A 23,009-nucleotide genomic window follows, 5' to 3' on the forward strand; every position below is an offset into this window, starting at 1 on the left:
CAAGAAAAGAATTTAGCGAAAGAGCCGCAAAAACTTCCATCGCCTCATTAAATCCAACAGGGCCGGGGCCTGGCGTGGTGAGGAGGCACCAGGGCGCCTCCGTTTTGTGTCAGTAATTTGTGGCGGAGGAAGAGGGAAGACGAAACAGCCAGCGCCGAAGGGGCCTAGGGGGAGGCTGGGGAATCGTTAGTGCGCCAGGAGCGGCCTCGGCTCCTAATTGGAAGCATTGGGCATTATCAACGAAGGATTTGCCTCGGCTCCCTGACAGCTATCTAGGCCTGGAATGATAGCCCACTTGTCAGTGTAAAAGACCATTAAAAACAAACCATTTTGATTTAATTGGAGGCGGTGCGCTGGGGGCCCAGGTGAGGCGCTTCATCAGCTGATGTTGGCTGCTGATGCCTTCTTCCCCCTGTATTGATGGCTTTTTTTCCCCCCTCCCCTCCCTTTCAAAAACTGTCTAGGAAAGAGAAAGAGGTACTGAAAGATCCTTCACAGCTGCATCGAGAGCTGCTTTCAATAGGGTTGTCAACAAATGCCATGACAAGTTAGAGAGAGGCAGGTATTTTTAAAACAGATGTTATTCTGCCCAAGATGAGCCACGCTCGGAGGCGTGTGTTGGATTATTAGGGTTACAAATGCTGTGGCTTTTCCTGGCAGTAGCGTGCTTAACCTCATCAGTGAATGGGGCCTGTTTGCTCTCTCCCCTTCCTAACTTAAAGGATTTAGGGAAATATGGGACAAAGGAGGCTGGGGTAGAGAGTCCCTATTGGCTGCTGTATTTAATGCCCCATTGGGATCTAGGGGTGTGTTTTGTTCCCTGAAAATAAGGGCCATAATTGTTTTCTAAAATTCACTGGTTGCTTGGGCTGGGCAACGATGTGAGTGAAGGAGAATTCACCCACTTGAGCCATAACCCAGCCATGTTGCCCTTCAACAAATGTGCTGGGATCAGACCCAAGCAGGTAGCTTTCCATGCTGGTGTTACCAGGGGCCAAGGAGCGTTTTTACTCCTGATTTCTGTGACACTGGTGTTCCCTTGAGATCTGAATCCAGACCCTTTCTGTGCCAGGCAGGAGTGTTACTCCAAGCCATGCTGTTGGCTGGTGTGTCTGCTGAATGGGTCATGAATGAAACCCTGAGTCTGTTTAAAAAGCACTTTGAAACTGTGTACAAAACAGCAGGAGGCACTGAAAGCGGCAGTAGGGGATCACTTGAAAGATGAGATGGTCTTTGTGGTTTTACCTCACCGCGCTGGGGAGGATCCGATCATGAGGATGCATGGGAAAGCATTGTGGGCTCTGCTGAGCCCCAGTCGCAACAGCTGCAAGCCCTTAGGTCACTGCCTTGATTTATCAGAGATGCTGGAAGTGATGAGCTTGCATGGGTTTGGGGTCTCACACTGGCTCTTTGATTTAGGGGTCAGAACTGAATGTCTCCTCCCTTTTTAAAAAAAAAGGCCTTTTGAACCTGTTTATGCTCTGTTTTACTGGTGTCAATCAGGAGATGCTAGACAGCAGTGAAAATGCCATAGGACCTGATGGGTTGCCATGTCACTAGGCAGAAGGATGGGCTAAGGGTGGTAGAGGATGGGGTAAGGACGATGGAGAGGCTCTTAAGTGTTCTGGGTATCTACAAAGGGCCACTGGGAAAGACTGGACCATGGAAATGCCTTGCTGTGGTGTGAGCAATCATACTGCTGGAAGCTTCTGCTCTTAAGCAAAGTAAGAAAACCTTGTTTTTCTTCTTTTCTTAAGATGAGACAATTTAGTGCTGGTGATTGGATCCTGCATTAGTTCCAGGGTGACTGCAATGTGGGAGGTGAAATCTCTGCTGTTGTCCCAACGGAGCTGTGGAGGTGTTATACCTGAAGGTAGTCGGGTCTCTGCTGCCTGTTTGGGACCTTGCACAATGTTGTATTTTCTTTTTATATTGTGCCTATTGTAAACTGAACACCAGTTAAGGCCAATTGTGCTTTTTTGGTTTGCCATTACTGGACTGGGACCCACCAATTCATTTCACTTGGGCCACTGAATGGCCACCAGGTGACACTGACCCTTGGTCAGCCAAAACCTCAGCTGAAGCAAGGTTTGATGTGGTACCAGAGTGATGGAAAGCTCTCACACTCATGACCTTATTCTTTAAAGACTATCTAGCCCCGGGAGACAAGTTTTATAACATTCCACCTATATGAAGTTTTGCTGTCCTCCTGAAACCTGTGAGGATAAATGCTATAGCTGAAAAGCTAGACCACTGTGTGCTATGTGTATCAAACACAGACTATTTAAGCACAGTCTATGGTTTTTCTGATAAGACAACTACTGCAAGATAACATGAGCTGTGCTTGTCAGTTCAGCTCTTTAGACAAAAATAGAGGTAAGGCATTAAAAAAAAATGCGGAACACTTTTGTGTGTGTGTTAAACCTCAACTGTTAATTCTGATGAAGGATCAGGCTGTGAGCAGATATCGGATCCCTGGTGAGAATCAAATTCTGGAGCCCAGAATTTTGCTGCAAAGTTTATACAATGGGGATTCCTCTAATTACTTTCACTGGAAATTTACCTGACAGAGCTTTCCCAGGTAATGCAAGGCATACGCGGAAGAGCCGCTCATGCGTTGACAGAGCCTTTGATTTTGTGCCAGGTTGCAAATTAAGTCTTTTGCCAAGGTACCCGAACACTTGCTCATCAATTGCTTATCGCTTATTCATATTGTGCATTGAGTGCAGCTCGTTTCATCTGCTCGGGAAGGCAGCGCGTGTTGACAAAAGTGTTGTCCAAAGTTGCTGCATTTTCTTTCCTCCCCCTATTTGGTCAAGTAAACAAGAATATTTCTCTCTGGAAAGCAACCCTGAATGCCTGCACAAGCTGGAATTCTCTAATGAGCAAAGAAAAAAAACTTAATATGTGTCAGTGACATGTGGTGTAAGTAGATATTTTGATCCTTGGGCAAATTCTGTCCTTCTACATTGCTGCTGGGAAATGCTTCCACCAAAACATGCTGCCATTCTGGACTGGCTTGACAGAGCCCTGAGAATCTATCCCAGAGTGGCCAGTGTTGACTTACTGGTTTGGATTACAACTATCAAATATTCAGATAAAGGTAGGATAAGTCACACCCCGCACTTTCACTCTGCACGCAGCAAGGCTGCAGGACGCTGTATTTTGGCGGCAATGTCTTTCCAAGAATTGGTGGACATGGGGGTACCATTCTGCCCCAGCAAGTGACATGGGGATGAGACACATTTGGTGAGCCAGGAGTTGGGGGTGCTTATTTGTGTCTGTGCTGATTGCCTGAGCTCTTGCAGTACCCAGGGAAGACAGTTTTGTGCCAGCAGGTAACAGCTAGGGGTGGGAGCCCTGCGCCTTGCTGTGGGCACATGGGGTGGGCTTCTGGTGCTGTGCGCACAGCTGCTGGGTGGTGCAGGGTCTACTCTTGCCTTCTGGTATCTAGTTAGTACGGGGCTCCCTCCCCTCCTAGGTGCCCAAGCAGGAAGATGCCCAGTGAAGTCTTGGTGCAAAGTCCTAGCTCTGTTACCAAAGCCTGTGCTCAGGACTCATGGCACTGCAGGTAGCAAGGCAGAGGTTTTCTTGGGGTAAAAGGCCACCTTGGGGGTGACTGAGGAAGGGGGAGGGCAGTAGAAATGACTCACTGAGGTGAGTAAGGGGTTAAGTCCAGAGCTTTGTAAAACAATAAAATAAAAATACTTCCATTCAGCAACTTTCACTAACGAACCGCTCGCCGGGACATGACTGGCTCCCCGTGACCCGTTCGTCTTGGCGAGCTGGGGGGCCCAGGAGACCACGCTCCAGGTTAGTCTTCCAGAGCGAGACACAAAGCAAGAGCGATTGCCTGGCGTGGGAGAGCCTGTAAATCACACGGTTAGCTTAATAGTGTGGGCTATTATTCTAAAGCAGTGGGGCTGAAACCTAAATCCAAATGAAAATATAGTCAATTTGTCCATACTTTAGCAACTGAATGACTATGTAATGTCACACAGCCCTGGCAACACGGAGAGAAGGCAGGGCAATTAGTGGGGAGGGCAAAGCTCCTTTGTTTTCTTCTCTTCAGCTTCCTCTATAAGCCCTAGCATGATGCCAGGTGATGGTCTTGCCTGGCCCTAGTGGAAAGTACAGTTTAAGAGCCAGTAAAGATGGGCAAACCCAGTTTTTGCAGCTATATGTGAGGGGCCAGGAGAAAAAACAGAGCAAATTCTCCTTTCTGACTTTTTTTTTAACAGGCCTAGAGGAATAAATTCTCATCTTCCTGCTGACCACTGCTGTGGATTGCAAACATTGCCCTAGCAGGGAGCTCTGCACTGCTCCCTGAGACAGGCCAGACAGGCAAAGGCACCAGATGACAAGGACGAATGGCTTGAGGACACATCGCACCCCTATGCCTCGCACCAGCCTCAGGCCAAAACCTCTCCCCTTGCACACTGGAGCTGTGTGGCTGGCTCAGCTCTCTGTCCCCTCTTCAAATTGTCAGTTAGCTGTTTGCCTTCCATGGGTGCTAACCAAAACAAGAAACAGTCTGACAGAGTTTTCTCTGCTCATCCCCTGTTCAGAAAAGCCAATAACTGCATGCTTAGATACCACTGGAATCCCTGAGACTTCAGCATAATTCCCCTGAAAACTAAAATGTTTCAGTCCAGACCTTGTTGCTTAGGCTGAGAGGTCTGGCTTTTCTGTAATGTCATTCTGCAACTCCCTACCACTGGAGGAACTTCCAGGGTGGATGGGCTGGAGCTTCTAGTAGAGAAAAATCAGATAACTTGTCAGGCCCTAGCAATAGAGACTCCCATCTTTTGGTGGTGCCGGGGAAGCCTGGCAGGAACAGTGGGGAGCCTGAGAAAGGAGAGTTGCTCTAAGGAGCCTTGTAATTCCAAGTAGCTCCCTCATGAACATCTGCATGCAGCTCTGCCACTTCATGTGTAACCTGGTACTATTCAAAGCTGCTTCTGGCCTTTAGTCTGTATATTGGATGAGAGCAGAGTGTCTGAGATGTGTACTGACTGTTAACTGTGCAATATATAAATTAAAGGCAGCATTTTGGTAAACTGGTTAAAGTAGACTGAAAAACTGTCCTGCCCAGGCAATGGAGTCAATTTTAAAGCCATAAGGTAGTCATCCACCACCAAGGAAGTGCCTAGGAAAGAGGTTTCTTGAGGGCAGAAATGCTGCAGGAACAAATTTCCTCACCTCACTTTGGAGTGCTCCTTTTTATTGTCACGCTTGTGGAGTGTGATGGAGTGAATCCCACAGTCTGGCTGTGTTTGGTTGAAGGGTTGGACCAATTTGTTGTCTTTCAAGGCTGTTCCATCACTGCCTACTCAGGACCCAACTTTATAGAGAGACAGTTTAAGGCACAGCTTGGAGGCTATTGAGTGGCCTGTGAAGCCATCAGCTTTCCTTAGGTCATTACTGCTTTTAACAGTGCAAACATTTATGGATGTGCAAGAAAACTTAATTTTCTATGAAGGAAGCCATGCACTGAAACTCAGCTGAGCAATGAATTTCCTGATCCAAGTTCTAATATGGGCTGTGCCTGTTAGGTCTGCATCTGGGGCAAGGCAAACTTTCCAGGTTAATGTAATGAGGAAGAGGAGGAGTACAGAAAATATGCAGATGAGCTGTCCCTCCTGCCTCAGCTGCTGCTTCTGAGGAAGAAGGGAAGAGGAGAGAGGAAGGAGAAAAGGCAGGGAGGAGAGGGGAAGACTCAGAGCCGGGTGTGAGACCTGGGGGTGGGGGAGAACCCAACTGCAATTGCAGATGAAACGGAAGGGAAAGCATGGAGAAGCAAAACAGGCTGAAAAATGAATAGTGATGGAAAGGTCTGGGGTGAGAGGAGCTCTAAAGAGGAGGCTTGCCCCAGTATCTCGTGTGACTTGCACAATCTGTTTAACAGCGATCGGTCATGTTCCTTCCCTGACACTAGCCGCAGCAGCAGCTCTGTGCTGACAGGCAGCCGGGATAAATGATTACTGACATATGCTAATCGGACAGTCTTAGACAGGACATTAGAAGAATACATCAAGGTGGTGCAAAACACATTTCTTGGTCGAAACTCTCCAACTTGTTCAAGTACATTAGCTTCAGGAAGTTGCAAGCCCTCTTTGTTGTTTTAGACTACAGTTAAAAATCAACAGCATGGCAAAAAAACCCCACAACATCAGAACAAGGGCCTGGGTGGAGGCTGAGAGGCTCTTTGCAGTGGTATCTATCAATGCCAGATATGATTTTGGCCATGTAAACTCCCTGCAGGATTTCAGTGCTCTCAGACTTTCTGGTGTCTCCTTTCTATTCTCCCTGCCTAACTCTTTTCTCTTCCTTCCTAAAATGCCCCCTAGCTCTTCATTTGAAGTTTCCCTGTAATTTACACCACAAACAAAGCTAACAGGATTCAAACAAGTACCCCAGAGCCCAGCAAGATGCACAGATGAATTCAGGGAGCTGTTTATATCCCATTGCTAGAACAAGAAACCTTCACCTTGACTCTTATTTGGATCAATTAAGGGAAGTGTCACATACATCTGTAACCTGGCTAGACCTTCTGCTTGGTCTCAGAATATTGTAAATCAGGTAGTTTAGAGAGGTATCAAGAGTGTAGGCTTTCTGGAAATCTTATTCTTGGGGGGGAAAATACTACTTGAAACACATTAATCTGGTGTGGCTTGAATTAGTTATGGTGAGAGATGACAGGGTGGGAGGCTGTACAAGTACAGGTGTGACTGTCTTGCTCATTCAGGGCAGCTGGGGGAGGTCTGGGTGCTGAGATGCCAGCAGAGAGCAAAGGCTGCCTGAGCACTGATGGGGTGTGTGTGTGAAGAGAGGCTTCTAATCTGGTGAAGCTCATGAAAGTACACACAAGTTAGAAAACAAGTCATTAAACACATCTGTGCAACTGCTGCCTGTCTTCCAGGTCCTACAGCTGCACAAAAAAAAAAATCCCACCCTGAAGTCCAAAAGGGGCTGATGTTTGAACATGTCCAGGGCAGGAGTGTTGCAGGGTCTGGGTCTCACACTGAGCTCTGAGGCAAGAGCCTCATGTCTATCTTCATCATGTGTTAAGGGTATAATCGGGGCATGTGGACAAGGTCAGAGGGTATCCCCACACTTGGACAGTGCTCCATACCTTCTCCAAGCGGGGCAAGTGCCAGAAGGACTCTTCTTTTGCAGGTAGTGGGTGTTTTCGGAGAAGTGTGGTGCGAGTTTCATAAGCTTTGCCTTTCTGTAACAAGATAAACAAGAAAGGCCTGAAATGGCCACACAGCTCTATCCGTCAGGCCAGGGTCATGCAACATAATGACACTAGGATGAACCAGGCAAAAAGTCAGTTTGGACCAATGATCACTAGTGTGTCCCTTTGGGAAAAAGTGACACTGATACTTGCCTGATCTTGGTAGACTTTCATATCTATGTGGCTAATGCTGATATTTAGAACACAGTGATGAGGAAAGCACGAACGCCCGCCTGCTATCAGGGTGCCTACTCTATATGGCAATGAGGTGACCGCTGACCATAAGCCCTGTGCTCAAGCTAGAGTGGTGAGCCATCACCAGCTGTGGAAGTCCTTCCTGCTGTCCCTACCATGGGGAAAATTTCCCAGTTGTCCATTGGGAGTTGCTCTCCTGACTAGCTGCAGCTTGCAATGCTTGATAGTCCCAGCATGAGCCAGTGCAGGTACTGGGTGAATATTTTGGCCAGCTTGTGAAACCCTGGGGGATCTGTTTGCTGTGTGGTCTAGTAGAGAGGTTTGTGTTGCTTAATTCAGTAATTGGTGGCTGCAGGCTTCAGAAACTTGATGGAGGGAACTTAGCTATTAAAAGCATCAGTCATTAATAGATCAGGTAGATGCATTTTTCCAGCATCCTAGACTCGTACATTCATAAAATAGCTGCTAATTAAGAATACTGTATTCTTGCGCTTCAACTATAAAGCATACTTTGTGATGGCAGTAAGCCCATTGAAATTGGTCATTACCATATTAGCTCAACTCTTCTTTGAGCCATTAACTAATAAACCAGTCGTTGGCTGCTTTTAAATGTTATTACAATATTGCTATGTTTAATGGCACAGAGTTTCCCTCTAACAACTGCGCGGGTGCTAGCAGCAGCCATGCCATGCCAAGACCAGGGCTGGTGTTGGTCCTTTGAACGTTTGCCGCCTGCTCTGTTTTGTCCTTTGTCATGGGTAATCTGAGCAGAGCTGATGTTCTCCTAAGGACTGTCTGTAGGGCTCCTGCAGTGCGGATGACATTAAAGGCCTAAGAAAATTTGAAGCCTAATTCTTTATTATGACAGGGACTTTTAGTATTGTTGCAATGCAAAGAGGTGTGGGTGAAAATGAGAATTAGAGCTTCCATTTTTATTGATATGGGGTGTTTAGCTGGATACACTGAGACTAGAGACATATCAATACAGACAGATACTTAATGACAGCTAGATAGGTGTCTCACTCAGCTCCTGGGTGTATCCTTAGAAACAAAATTCTTAAAAAACAAACAAAAAAACCCTTCCCCTTTTGTCTCTAGGTACACATTGTGATTTGCACATCTGGTGTTTGCTCCCACAGCATCGTTCTGCTGGACATGCTCTGGCCAGAGCCAGGCTCATCTCAGCTTGGAAGCAGCTGATCTTTTAGTTGTGCTTTGCCAACCTTCTAGTAGTCAGGGAAAATGATTTCCCAGCTGAGCTCCCTCCCTGTGGCTGGGAGACGTCCATCCGTTGTGGGGTGGGACAGTGGGCATTTGTGCCAGGTAGCAGTGCTATGCCTGCCTGGGGCAAAGAAGGAAAAGCACAGCTGGAGAGTTATCACCTTTTTCTTTTCCTCTCGCTGGATCACTGCTGTTGCTCTCTGCTGCTCCATCCACAGCTCCTTGTACTTGTGATGGAGGAGATCAAAAAAGGAAGTGGAAGGCCTAGGAAACATTGAAAGGACAACAGTAATCTCCAGGGTTAATGCCTCTTTTTACTTCCCCATGCTGATTCCTCTCTCTGCTCCTGATGGAAAATGTGACTAGTGACAACATGGATAAACCCTTGCAATGGGAAAGTCTTCTCTGCCTAGAGCAAGAATCAAACCCCCATTTCCTTGCTGTTTGCAACGCACCACAGATTGCATGTGCTTGCGGTACCCTGCAGCAGGACCACCCCAGGGCAATCTCCACACTGGGCACCAACAACCCCTCTGCACAACCGTTCTGCAGGGGCCATATCGCCAAGTTTGCGGTGCGCCTGAGGGAGCGCAGAGCACCGCAGGCTGCAGCTCAGCCCTGCACTCTGTCGCGGCTCCTGGAGAGAATTCCCCAGCTGGTGCCTGACTGTGGGGAATGAAAGCACTGATGGGAGCAATGCCCTGAAGTGAGCTGGGCCTTTGCCTCACCATCCTGGAGCTCAGAGCAGCAACTTTGGCTCTGACCAGCTGTAAATAGTCCTGCTGGGTCCTTACCCCAGTGGGTATAAAGTGTGTTTTGCTAAAATAACACTGTTATGTTATTTCAAAAAAGCCAAATCAAATGCAATGATGGATTGTGAGAGAGGGATAAGTGCTGTCTTAAGCAGTCTGGGCACAGATAGAAACAAACTCTGTGCAGATGAGGTCAGGTGCCTGAAGCAGAAAGTACAGTTGAACTGCTGAGCCCCAGCCTAGTGCCTTAGCTGCACTTGCTGGATGGATTTGCCCTTGAAACAGGGCACCTGGGAGCACCCCAGCCAGGAGGGGACAGCAGCAGGGAGCAGCTGTTGATGACCACAGTTCTAGAGAAATGGTGAAAATAAAGTAGTTGCTTGTTGGGCAGCATCCAAGTTAGCTGCACTGAGCTGGCATTAGCTTGACCAACTTGTGGCAGAGCTGCAGCCTGGACTTCTTGTGCCTTGCACCTAGAAAGCAAGGATGCTTTAGCTTCCTCAGCCACCATGAAAGGCAGAAATGGCAGCGGTAGCAATGGAGCAGCAGCATTCTTGTCATGAGGACAGCATATCACTTATCACTGTGGTTGTGGTGCTATTTTTTTTTTCCCCCAGCAGTGGACAATTGAACTCCTGAGGGCTGAGAAGGTGATGGAGGACCTCCAGCTTAACTTCTGTCAATTCTTGTCCTTCCACACCTTTCTGGGGATGGACTTTTCCCATCTCAGCAGCAACCAGTGGCAACATGGAGCTAACAGGTCTAGCTCTGCTCACACCTGTGGTCTGCAGTGCCTTCAGCTCCTGTAACAGAAAGGCACAGCCTTCCCTGCCTGTCCAGACCAGCTGCGAGACACTAGTGTCTGGGGCTAACTACTGGGGCTTCTCCTGGGCCTCCTCCAGGAGGTGGGTTTCTGTGGAGAGAGTCCATCCGCTGGGCCACAGAGAGGGCTGCTTCTGCTGCTTCCAGGTTTTCAGCAGGAATCTGTCTGAATTCGGTGGCAGCCAGCTCTTAGCAGTGTGGAGGAACTTTGACAGTGGCAGAGGGTGCCAGCAGTGCGTATGCAAATAGTAACTCTTCTGTTTCTTGTTCCTTCACCCCTGCCATGACTTTTATTACTTAATTATTGAATGCCACATGCTTCAAAACAGCCTAATCTATGGTCGTGTTTTCTAATGATACTAGATGTGCAATCCAGCAGTCTACATCCCAAGGGGGCGTTCATATCAGAGGAGACATCCTTCTGCAGACCTTCCGTTTTATAGATCACATGCTGCAGGGCTTTTCAAGGCTTTGCTTACAAATCAGCTGTGCTCCAGACTGTCATCTGGAGACACCCTGTGCCAAAGGGGACATTGCCACTTACCCCTTGTCATCGTCTTCTCCCCCCTCCTTCCCTTCCAGTTTGGTGTTTCATGCCAATCAGAGCTGGGCAAATTTACAAGGCATAGAAGATCTGGCAAAACTGTGGGGTAGTTCTGACAAGTGCTGAGTGTCTTATTGCCCAGATGGGGCTCCTGTCTCATTGTATGGTGTAGATTTTGGTAGTCCTGGCACAAGTACCTAGTGAGCTGTGTGCGTGGGCTTGTATCCTTACCCAGTCCCACCCTGGCATAACTCCAAGGGGGATCTTGGCTCTACCTTGTATCATGCTGCTAGCCCAGTATGCACCAGTACAGCAGTAAAACCAGTGGAGGAGTGGAAAACGCCCCGGCCAGCTCTAGCATCGTTGTGGGTACGAACGGCCGTGCTAGATGTTTGCTTGCTAAGTGCAGGGGCTTTGCTCTTCAAGGCAGAAGCTTTCCTGGCATGCCTGGATAGCAGGGAGGAAAGCAAGACAGCACCATGGCTTTGTGGGGAGTGTTTGATTATTGATTTTTGCAGTAGCTGAATGTGTGTTTACATCTCTGTGGAGGTGACTTTTACCATCTCTGATGGACCAGCCAGTTGGTGACTGATTAGTCCACAGCTGGCTTGTAAGTAAATGCTTGAAAGGACACATTTGGGTTGATGCTCTTCAGAGATTCTTCCCTGCTGTGTGATTAATCACATTTAAGTCCTGATCCAGTAAAGTATAGAATCATGCCTGGGATAATACATGCATGAGCTACCTCTTTGAAATTAGTGGAATAACCTGTGTGCTTAGTTACACACTTATGTTCTGCTGGGGCTGTAGAAAGTGATGCTTCATCTTGTTTTTCCTGGCTCCTTTGAGAGAAATAGAGAAAGTGGGGAAGAGAGGAGGGGATATCAGGTATCACAGTCTGCTCCGGTAACTTTAGTCAGAAATTTCAGTGAGGAGGTTTCTCTTTGTGGGTCAAATGCTGATCCCATTGGAGTGGATGGGAATTTTGGCCCTGGTACCACTGTGATTTGGCACTATGACAGTACTTCTCATTTGCAGCTGACCTATGGGAAACTCTTCTCTCACATTAGTGTTACTTAAGGACAGGAGCGAACTGCTTATGTGCTCTGTTTTCTTTTGTCACTGCCCTGATGTCACTGCTCTGAATTGGGAGGATTTTGCTGCTGCTCTTATCTGTGGGTGCTGTGGGGAGGGGGAAAGCATCCGCTGAAAACACTTATTGTGGATTAAAACCCATCTTGTTCAGAATAACTCAGATCTCCTTGTTTTGGCACAAGCACCCTGCCACAGAGGGGGAAAGGAAAGAAGTTCTGATAGGATGTAACAAATTATTTATAATTGTGGAAAAAACAATCAGCTGCTTCCTTTTATAGTCAAATAGTTGGAGCCACTTCTAATGCTGACATTTCCTAAATATTTTAAAGCTTATCTATGCACATTTTCAAAACTATTATCCCTGAAACAGTTCCTGTCTCTTTAATACGCTCTCTATAAATTACTTTCAAGAGTCAGGATTTAGACCTACATTCAATTGAAATGACAAGCGCCTGCTAACTTGGTTATAAAATGTGGTACGCTATTCTGCCAGAAGTCTCTTGGAAAAGGAGCTGCAGCCTTCTAATGGGTTATTTTACTGTAAAATAAATGTTAAAAAGTATAATAAAGTATTAACAATATTAAAATAAAACAGTGTAGGCCTTAAATAAGCTACAAACTAGTTAAATCTATTCTATTCAAAGTGAGCCTTCAGTGCGTTGCAGCTGATACCTCAGAGCTGGGATTTATCTAAAATGAAGGCACCAGGGACATGCAAGGGAAATGGTAATTATAATTTGCAAACATTAGGCTGACACTTTTTTGTGTATGTGTGTATAAATTCTGACAGCTGTGATTTGTGCGGCATGCCAAATAGTGCTCTACAGCACTTGGAAGGGCTCCCTTTCTGGCAGGCCATCCTCATAGCAGCAGCTCATTAAAACTTTGGAGAAGGAGAACTTGCCAAAAACAGGAAGGCGTCAGAACCATCTGAGGGACTTTTGGTACACGCTTGTTGAAAGGTGTTTGAGAAGGGAGCCTTGGGTCTGACAAACTGGAATTTTAGTACGCCTCTCCGTTCACAGTGGGGCAAAATAATTGGTCATCAGTGACTACTAATTTGGTTTAGTAGCCAGAGGCATTTTTTTTCTTCCCAGAAAATCAATGACAGTGCTGAGGTCTGTTCAACGAGATTCAGCTCAAGACGGGTCCTCATTTAGCTCTTGATGCTTCTTCCACTGGAGACAGCTATTTTGTTAAAATGAAATTAAAATCTATCTATAATACTCAGCTGCGAGAGCGGCACCTGTCAATGCCATGCTGCTCTTGAGGTTTCAAGGTTGTCAGTCTCCCCTCAAACTTATTTTCAAAGGATTACATATCAGCGGAATAAAAAGGTACTTGGCAAAAGTGCATATAAAGGACTTTGCTCAGGTAGGGCTTTTATACTGACTTAAAAGAATCAATCTAATTGCTAAGTTGTGTTGTAAAAGGGTAAAACCTTGGCTTGTGCTAGCTTTTTTTGTATAATTCAAAAGAACATTGGCTTGTGAATATCTTAGTGCAAAGGTCCACCCTTGGATTTTTCTGGTAGAGATCCTCGCCCTGCATCGGGCTCCTGCAGTGTTGTTTCCCGTTGATAGTCAGGACAAGCTTCGGCGGGGAGCGGAGTGGGCGAGCGGAGATTTGCACGGACTGTAGGCTCCCTGGTGGCTGTGCAGCTGTTTGGGCTGCTTTGAAAACACTGCTCCTAGGAACTGTGTTCAACCCTCTAATTTCAATGGCACTTTAGTGGCAGCAGGATCTGGCCCTGCCTGGGTTCTTATGCAATAGATGGATTCACTGTTTTTCTTTTTTTTCCTTTTTTTTTTAACAGTCCTGATACCAAACAGTATCACAACACCACCAGCTGTCCTGAAACTTTAATCCTTTGTCCAAAAGGTTAATGAGGTTTCACAGGGCTTTGTGGGTCTTAGTCCATGCTAGCTTCCCTCAACCTAAAATGGTCTGCTGAGTAGCCAGAGTTGTCTTACGGGGTCTTCAGCCCACAGAGGAGACAGCCTTCCAAGGCACCAGCGTCGTCACGTTCTTGTGGATTTGCTTTGCGATGGGACGGATTTGCCCTACGGTAGAACCGCCTGCATCAAGTGATCTTCCTTTGCCTGTGCCTGATGCTGATTGTTTCATTTGAAGTGATTAGCTCTAGTTCCAGCAAAAGAGGGGGCGTGCTTAGACCTTGTTTTATAGATGTCATTGTCACCAGGCTGCAACCCTCATTTTGGACACTCTGGCCCTGTGGTGGAGCTGGTAACTAACAAACTGTCTTTAATCTAAACAGCCCAGGCCTGGCATGGTCCTCCATGTGCTCATAAACCCGGAAACTTCACGGTGTGGAGAACAAACTGTTGTTTCCACCACCGGGAGGAGAGTAAAACACTTGCGACCTCTTGCAAACGCCTGCGTTTTGTCCCCCTTATCTTCACAGCATGATATCTGCACAGGAGACCCATGGGGGTGCATGTATGGGGGGGGGGAAGTTCTGCTGAGGTTGTGTGTGTGTGATCTGGCTTGTGGCCGAGGCTGCGGCAGCCGAGCCGGCTCTCCCCCCAGCTCGGGCTGGTTTCTTGCTGGAAACCAGCTTGGTCTCCAGCATCTCTGGCGCATGGGACTCCTTGGTGCAGACAGTCTTCAGCAAAGAAAGTGCAAGCTGGGGGACTGCGATTCTGCTCAGGGCCTCGGGGTACTGCCGGCACACGCAGCAGCAAGGCATTAATGTTCAGGTCCCTCTGCCTGGAAAGGGGGTTTATAGCACAGGAAAACTCTGATTACGGTTCCCTTGTACCACTATACTGTCTCCCTTCCTCCCTTGTTACGGATGGGCTGGAGCTAGCAATCTATCTACCACTAATTTGTCTCTGTGTAGCCCAGCAGGAATCCGGGGCATGATTACAGCTCTGGCCCTCGCGCGAGAGCCGGCACAGCCCCGGCATCTCCTGCAAACTGCCTGGCTCTGCCTGGCCTTAATTGTTCCCTTTTGGCTAGTGGACCTGTCTGCTCTAACAAGGGCAGTGAGGAGGGCTGAGGTAATTGAAGCACTTAGCTGCACTTGCAAACATTGCCTCCTGCAGCTAATTAGGAAAGAGGGCTGCTGGGCTCTTCGTTATTTCTTTTAATTGTTTGTGGGTTTTGCGTAAGAGTGAAGGGCAGAGGAGGGAGGTATAGCTAGTGGTGAATTCTTGACTTTGAAATTTGTATAAAAGGTCACTTACAATTTGTTAACGCTTTCACTGGAGTGAATTCAATTAGCGACTCCAAAAGTCCCTGCGCACATGCATGCATGTGTGTTATAGGGAGAGGGAGAGGTGGAGAAACGAGCAGGGCATGAATGCAAAGACTCTTCATTTTCCTAAGAAGCTTGTGGGCTATACAGTAAAGTTATAGGCTCCTTACAGCTTTATGGTACTCTAAATAGGCCATGGCAATAAACCCATGGAGAGGCCTGAAAGATCATTTTTAAATGGTCTCCACTTGTCCTCACTTTCCATTAACCACTGAAGAAAATAACAAGAGAAAAATTGGTAGTAAACACTTGGGGACCAATTTTTTTGCAGTCTGTGTTGGCAAAACTCCCGGTTGAAACAGTGGGTCTTTTGCCCACCTGGCAACTGCGGAATCTGTGCTGTTGAAGCCCTGATTACTCTGAATTTCTGAAGCTCCTATACAACCCTTGTAATTTGGATGAGGAAATAACAATATAAATTATTTCACTGTGGGCAGCCAATGAGACAGTGGCTTCTTCTAAGTGTCAGAGGATCCGTTATTTTGCTCAGAGGACTCGTATGTATAGAACAGTAAAAAGAATAAAATCCATTGTAAACACACACTTTAGAAGATTTATCAGATGCTCATAGCTGTACTTAGGAGTACACGTGGTTACAAGAGCACCAATTTGCTTTACTGTTCCCTCCCAAGCGAAGAGTGAGGTGTATGCTTGTAACAGTCCTAAATGCACGCATGGAAACACGTATCTTGTAGTGAAGCTACTTGGCCAGCTCTTATCCATTAAATAACTGGCTTCATAAGTTGGAATTTGTGCATTAGCATTTCCCTGGGGGGGGGGTTGAGATACAGTTTGGCTGACTTAGTTGTGGATTATTTAGACTTGTGTTCAACACATTTCTCCTCTTTACTGATTGGAAATCCCCTTCATTACCCTCTAAAACTCGGAGGGATGTGAATATGAGACAGAGCCATCCTAGCCCAGGGACCTCACTCCAGGGCTGAGACTGAGCAGCTCCAGCGCCAGCAAATGCAAAAAGTCCCGAGGGGAGAGCGCTGCTCCGCTCGTTGCATGGAAAAGAAAAACTGCAGCAAAACAAATCAAAGGGCAGGCTGCTCTTCCCCTTGACCTAAAGTTCATGCTTTTTTCTCTCCAGCTGGGTGGGAATATTACTTTGCTTGAAAGGAAAAGATGTCAATGAGGGCTGAAAAGCTTTGCTTTCACAAAAAGAATTCTGTGGCTGTTCTTCTCTGACTCAGACTTTTATTGTACAGACTGAAAAAGCAGATGTTTGCAGGGGAAAAAAAATTCACTGCAGGCAAGAGGTGGTTTGAGATCATAAAAGCTTTGGCAGCAATTTTCAGCCAGCTCTACTCGACAGAGATAAAGCCCGTGTAAAACAGCTATAGTACGTTTGTGTGAGGGAGTAAACTTTTCTTTTTTTCTGTTCAGCGTTATGCATCTGGTAATAAGGGATCTAAATCTTTACTCTTCACTCATTCCTGTTCCCAGCTCTGGGGTTGTCCTTGAGGCTGGTGTGCAGGATTTGGACCTTCTGCCAAACCATGACTTGGCAGTTTATTTCCTCTTAATCTCAGAGCGTGAAGCAGTCAAAGAAGCCGTTACAACTGCAGTAGGTATCTATGCTTAACCAGAGCCAATGTTTTTCACAGTGCACTCAAAAGTACATGAAGGGGCTAACAGGTCTTTATGCAGCGCTTGGCCTCTGTGGATGCTGTAGCCTCCCGGGCGCCAGGCGGTGCAAGCCAGGGAGGTGCGTTGGGAGCTACTCGGTGCTAACATGCGCCCAGCGAAGTGAACGCGCACCAAGCCTGGACTGTGTGCAATAGAGCCACTTTGTTATATCTTCATAATTTGGTTTGTCAGTGCTAAGATATCTTTCTTTCCAAAATTTCTGTTTGCTCAATCTTTTTGGATTTTGTGGCTTTACCTTTTTTTTTGTTCTGCTTCCCAGTGACTGTGGTTCATGTGTAGGCTTGCTGTAATAGTCATCTTTCTTGCCTGTCCAGCTTTTCCTGATGGAGTCTTTCCAGGAACACCCTCTGCTGTTCAGTATTGTTTCTTTGACTTATCTTTGCAGTCATTTTATAGTTAATTCCCCCCCCCCAGGGACATGTACTTGTGATCTGAAATGTTCTGTAAGTGTCTCATAAATAAACCTGCTAGGGCACTCTTCTCTGTGCCAAAGAGAGGCTGGAAATGTCAACGTAGCATTTAGGTAGCCTTCTAAACTTTGCTCTGGCTATTTGCAGATGTCGCGGACACTTTGGATGGAAAGACCACTTGCAAAGCAGGAGCATGAGCATTGAGTTCTCCCTTCACAGACAGGGAAGGTGAAAGATAAGGAGAGAGCAGTGACTTGGTAAAGCCAGGAGCTGCAGGAATAGCTAATATAACAGCTGAACCATTAAAGGCCACTGAGAGAATTGTCAACAGAGCTTCAGGACAATTATAGATGATATGAAGACAAGAGGGAGGTACTGGATAACTGATCCCTTTGGCCAGTTGTACCAGTTTGAAGTAGGGAGATGGCAGTGCTCAAATGCTTAGAGGGGCCAGTTTGCTGTGGCGATGCAATGAAGCAGCTGCCAAAGGATTAAAATCGGTTTTAGAGAATGGGAGGTGGAAAGGTAGGAGGAGATGAAGTTAGAAGGAAAGTAGGATGTGAAATTCAGGAAAGGGATGGCTGAAGTGAAGGCAGACAGTAGGGGGACCTGGCAGGAGCTGCATGGATGACAGAGTGCCAGGGAAATCCTGCCAGCATGCCCAAGGTCAGCCCAACCTACAGGCCAACTGCCAAGAGGATGGCAACGTGTCCAAGGCAGGGTTATGGCCATACAGGGTTTGGAGGAGGTAGAAGTGTTGGGTGGGAGCAAACAGCAGGTCTGTGCAGCTCCTTGTGTCCATGAACATGTTGTAGCATGTAGAAGGAGGAACTGGAAAACTTGCATTAGTAAATGAGAGGCAAATAAGAGCTTTTCTCTAAAAGCGGTCCTGGAAATGCTATTGTAAGGACACTGTTCATCCTGAGGATATGCTCTACACTGCTATAATATCTGTCATTAACTCCTTGGGAAAAACACTTGTGCTTGGGGTGCCAGTTTTGCCCTGTTTTTTTCTATTTTTTCTTCAAACTCCTTGAGAGGCATTGTGCAAATCAATATAATCTAAAATATTGCTGTAGACAGCACCTGTGTATTTAAGTTCCGAAAATTACCATTTAGTGCCTGCTATTTTCAGCACAGAGTAAACTTCAATCAATCAGAAAAGGTTGTTAGGAGGCTAATTATGGACCTGGACATCTATTGAGACTTCCAAATGAACCTGAATACCAAGCTCTATTGATACCAGTGAAGATCCTGGAGGTCTTCACAGAACCTCTGTCTCTTAGATCTCGAACACCAAAAAAAATCTGCTCACTCAGTGTGTTGAATCCTCCCTTTTGTAAAACAAGGTCATTATGCAGAAGAGGATGGGGTTGAATACACCTGCTAGTAGCACTGTATGGGGGGGTTATTTAAAATGAAAGGACCAGGGAAGACAGGCACTGGGATTCAGGAGAACAGTAACCTTAATCTGCAAACATCTTACAGCATGCTATGGGTCGTGCACAAAGCGCCTACCTGGATGGCATGGATTTAGCTCCTGGAGGAGGTGTTGCTAATGACCGGCATTTTCCTTGAAAGAAAGTCTGCAGAGCTGTTCACGGCGGGGCTGAGGGCTGGGGCAGGCAAAGCCGAACATGCATGCGCTGCAACGTGGTTGTTCCCCCAGCGCTTGTGCTCCGCGGATGCGCTCTCTTTTGCGAATTGTGGCTTGCACAAGGCAGCTCTTGCAGAGATCAGAAGCCGGAGCATGAATCGGAGGAGCCTGACTGGAGGATGCCCCATGGGGGCGGCCGGGACCCCACCGCATCCTCGTTACCGCTGACCTTGGCACGAGCGCTGCCTGCTGATGGATAGGCTGTGGAGCTGGACAAGACCCTGGGGAACCACTGTATTATCTATTATCGTCCCATCAGTGCCTCCCCTGACCCCTCCCAGCTCCGAATGCCACAGGCATCAGGGAGGGAATAAATCTCTGTCTGATACTGAGAGAGAGAGGGAGCGAGAGCAGGAAAAAGGAGAGATGAAAAATGTCCTTTTTATGACTCTCACAACAAAGCTGGCCACATGATTCGTAGCAAACATTTCTCGGGGAAGAGGGAGGGTGGGAATGGGGGGGAATCAGCAAAAAAGCAGAGCAGCTTCTCTCCCCTGGAAGATGCCCATGGGGAATTAATAGAGAGGGGCACGGGTGACCTTTGAAGGTAAATATCCTGTGAAAGGGAACAGGCCCCAAAGCTTCAGGCTCACTCCGGTGTCTGTGACACTGCTTTGTGAAATGCTCCATGCAGCCTGCAGCCACCGTGAATGGAAAGCAGAGGCATAAGCGATCTGCTGTGCTAGAGGGAGCAGCAGGGCCAGGGCATGATTAATAAGGCACTAATAGCAACCCCAGCATTATCTCCGTTCACTTCTCTTTGGGATGATCCAAGTATAGCTTGCACTTGGGAGCCTGGGGAGAAGTCCTGACCTTGGTGGCTTCAGGAGACAGACAAGACTTTAGCAGTGTAGCCCAGTGTCTGGAGAAATGTTGCCACACTTTTAGTACTCCGTGCATTATCCATTGACGGCTGTAAGACTTCAAATACTTTCCTGTGACAGCTGCTGTGTTGTTTGGTCCTGATAACACCCTGCACTGCTGTCCTGGGTGAGAAACACCCAGTTTGGAGGCTGTGTGCTGGCCCTAGATGCAGTTCCAATGGTGCAAAGCAGCTGCAGTAGAGCCCTGGGTGCAGACTGGGAGGTTTTGCATTGGTGCTTGGCACAGGGAGAGGCTCACAGAGCTCAAGTGCAGGCTGGAGATGCTCTGGGATGTGACCAGGCAGGGCTGCTGCAGCCATGTCCACTGCAGGTGACTCCAGCATGGTGGAAAGGCATTGCTGCTCCTTGGTCTCCTGGGCTGCATCTTCTGTGCCGTGCCTTGGGCAAGGCAACACTGTGTAGGCTCTTTTGTCAGTGAAAAAACTTCACTGCACCTGAGATGTTTATCAAAGTGGACATTTCTAAAGGCAGGTGAGTGCCTGGAGTCATGGAAAGGGACAGTATGTCGCCATTCTTGCCTCTTCTGTCCCCAGCCCAGCTTGTATCTTAATCGAGAGCACCTTCCCGTCTAGCAGCACTAGCAACTGAGTTGTGCAGGGCTTAGGATCTGTAAGCAGAAGCAACTTAAATCCATTGACAACTAAGCCATTTTTAGCAGGGTAGTTTAACAGCCTGCCATGCTGCTGGGGTCCTGCCCCATTACTTGAATGGTGACTGCAAGGTTCAGGAATCCTTCTACTCTTGGATTAGCCTGCAGGAATATTGGCTCTGTTTGTATTTCTTGTCTGTGAGGGTGTCTGACAACTTCAGCAGATGCTACAAATTCAAATGGAGGGCAGCTACAGTTGTGCTCATCCACAAAGCTAGAAAGCTGGTAAAATGGGATTTCCACGCTGAGTCCTGCCACTGAGAACTGACCACTGGCCAAATTTCAGCCCAGTGCCAATGGCCTTTCTGCAACTGCTCAGCTGTAACTGGAGACAGAACAGGTCTGGGGAGCTCTCACCCATGCTGGTATCTTTAACTTGCCAGTTGTGAAAAGTGAGTTAAATTCCCTGCTTTTACACAAATGGCTGTAACAACTCCTCGGTAACCCTAGTAATTTGATTTTGTCTATAACGTGCTTTTAAAGTAAAGGGATAAATACAATCAGTCTGCATAAAAGGTAGCTATTAAAGAGCAGACAAGTTGTACAATGATAACTTTAAATTAAAAGCCCTTTCCCACTACTCTTGCTGCTGTGGGGTCTGCAGATTTTCCTCAAAACTTTTGAAACGTGCCTAGACTTCTTACAGGCAGCCATTTAACCTCCGTTTATGAAGAAATAAAGCAAAATTGATGTTGATTTTGGTCTACATTGGGGGATACTTTTGCAACATAAAAGCCCTTTTGCCTGCAATTTGCAGAGCAGCCCTGTCACATCAGTGAGGGCTGATACTGATAAAGATAAAGCTTTATAGCTGGGGCATTTGCAGCTAACAGCAAGCTAATGCTGCATTTTCATTTTGATGCAATTAATGTTAATGTCTGCTACGAAAATTGTCATTAAATACCATTTTAAAATCCATTCAATTTGCATATGCAAAGCCCATTTACTATCATGTAAAATACACAGTGTCATTCATCATGTCCTTTCTCTAGAATTTGTAGCTGTTATTTTTCTGGTAGTGATTATTATCCAGCTCTTAAAATGAAACCTAATGTCTAGTCCAGACCTGCACAGAGCATGAAAACCCTCTACGCTGCAGCAGAAGGGCTGCTCTGGAGCCCCTTTCCGAGGCTTTTAGCACTTGTTCGCTTCGGACTCCTCCCGGCTCCTGTGTCCTGTGGCCTCCCTTGCGTGCCAGCGCTGGGCAGGCAGTGGAAGGGATAAGTCAGAGCAAGGTGCCGATGTTTCCCCTTGCAGACTCCCTGTTGCACAACTACTTGCAAGAAAGCTGCGCTGTGGGTAGCTGGGACGCGAGGGGCACATTCAGTGGGTTGCTTCTGTCACTTCTTCCAAACGCTGTGCCTGTATGAACCTCGGGCATGGCTCGCATGTGCTCAGTGCCTTGTAAAATCTTTTTGAAAATGCAACAGACCTCAGTTTTGAAGCCCTAAATGTCCTGCTGCGTTGCAAGGGAGGAACGGGCGGGCTTATGCCCTGTTAGAGGAGATGGTTGGGGAGCTGCAGGGGTCAGCTCCTCTCCAACCCTTGGGCTGGACTAAACGAAGAGACTCAACATGGGGTTATGAATTAACAAGTGGGAGAGACAGTGGGATGAAGAGCCTGAACTGATCCTTAATTGCATCAGAGTATTTCAGTCAGTACATCCAGGTAGAAATGTTGTTGTTCTGCCTTAGTGTCACTTTCTCCTGGCATAAATGACCCTGGGAAGCAGCAAGTCTAGCTCACAATTCATCATGCTCCTTTAAATTAAAGGATTGGCATTGAATATATTTTTAAGGGGTTACAAGCCCTTAGTACCAGCAGTTAAATGTGGACGTGCTGTGGCATCCCGACGGGAGTTAGGTAGTCGATTATCTGACACAAGGGGTGCGATCTGGAAATGCTGCAGTGACTCATTTGCAGTGTGCCTAGGCTCAGGGCGCTTCTCTTTTGGGGACCCTGCTGGCTGATAGGTGGGGGAGATGCAGGCCTGAGGGTGGGCAGGGGTGATCTCCTTCTGAGGGCCCCGAGCTTTCCCCCTTACCGTGATACGATGCCGTACGTCATGTCCGCAGGTACTTTGGGAGGCCCTCTCTTGATGCGACTCTCCTCATCTGCTTTGCGATGAATGTCCTTGGCCTTGTAGTACAAATTAAATTCATGGGCTGTGGTATAACCAGCCTTCAGAGCGCCGCAGTTCATGGTAATGTAGTCACGGGGCATCTTCCGTAGTAAAGGAGGCCTGGGCTTCATGGTGTGCCAGTGGCCGATTGCTGGAGGTGGAAGGAGACACAAGAGGAAAAGATGAAGCATCTCTGGTGAACACCTGCTTGGGAAGATGGTTGTGATGAAGCCTGCACACCAGGCACGTGGGCCTTTCATCATGACTCCATTGCGGAGTGTCACCATGTCCTGCCACAGTGCATTTTGTACAGGGTGTCCCGTCTGAACTGGATGTCTTCTCACCCTGCACCCTGGCTTGGTCAGCAAGTCTGACTTCACAGGGGAGTTTTCCCTGAGAGCACAGAGCGAGAGCTCTGTCCACTTGTGGAAGTGGCCATGTGTATCATCCCTTGCAAGTGCTATACCCCTCTCTGCTTGGGC

General features: G+C 47.3%; 1 protein-coding gene across 1 annotated transcript in view; it reads right to left on the bottom strand.

Moving 5' to 3' along the window:
• Positions 1-23,009, bottom strand: part of CFAP77 (cilia and flagella associated protein 77) — a 63,332-nt gene that overhangs the window by 3,265 nt on the left and 37,058 nt on the right. Inside the window, exons 3-5 of the mRNA XM_067309355.1 lie at positions 22,450-22,678; positions 8,818-8,920; positions 7,136-7,231 (exon numbers count right to left, since the gene is read on the bottom strand). Coding sequence (XP_067165456.1) covers positions 7,136-7,231; positions 8,818-8,920; positions 22,450-22,678 — 428 coding nt within the window. The remainder of the gene's footprint in view (positions 1-7,135; positions 7,232-8,817; positions 8,921-22,449; positions 22,679-23,009) is intronic.

Source organism: Apteryx mantelli, chromosome 21, assembly GCF_036417845.1.
Source record: "Apteryx mantelli isolate bAptMan1 chromosome 21, bAptMan1.hap1, whole genome shotgun sequence".
Lineage (NCBI taxonomy): Eukaryota > Metazoa > Chordata > Aves > Apterygiformes > Apterygidae > Apteryx > Apteryx mantelli.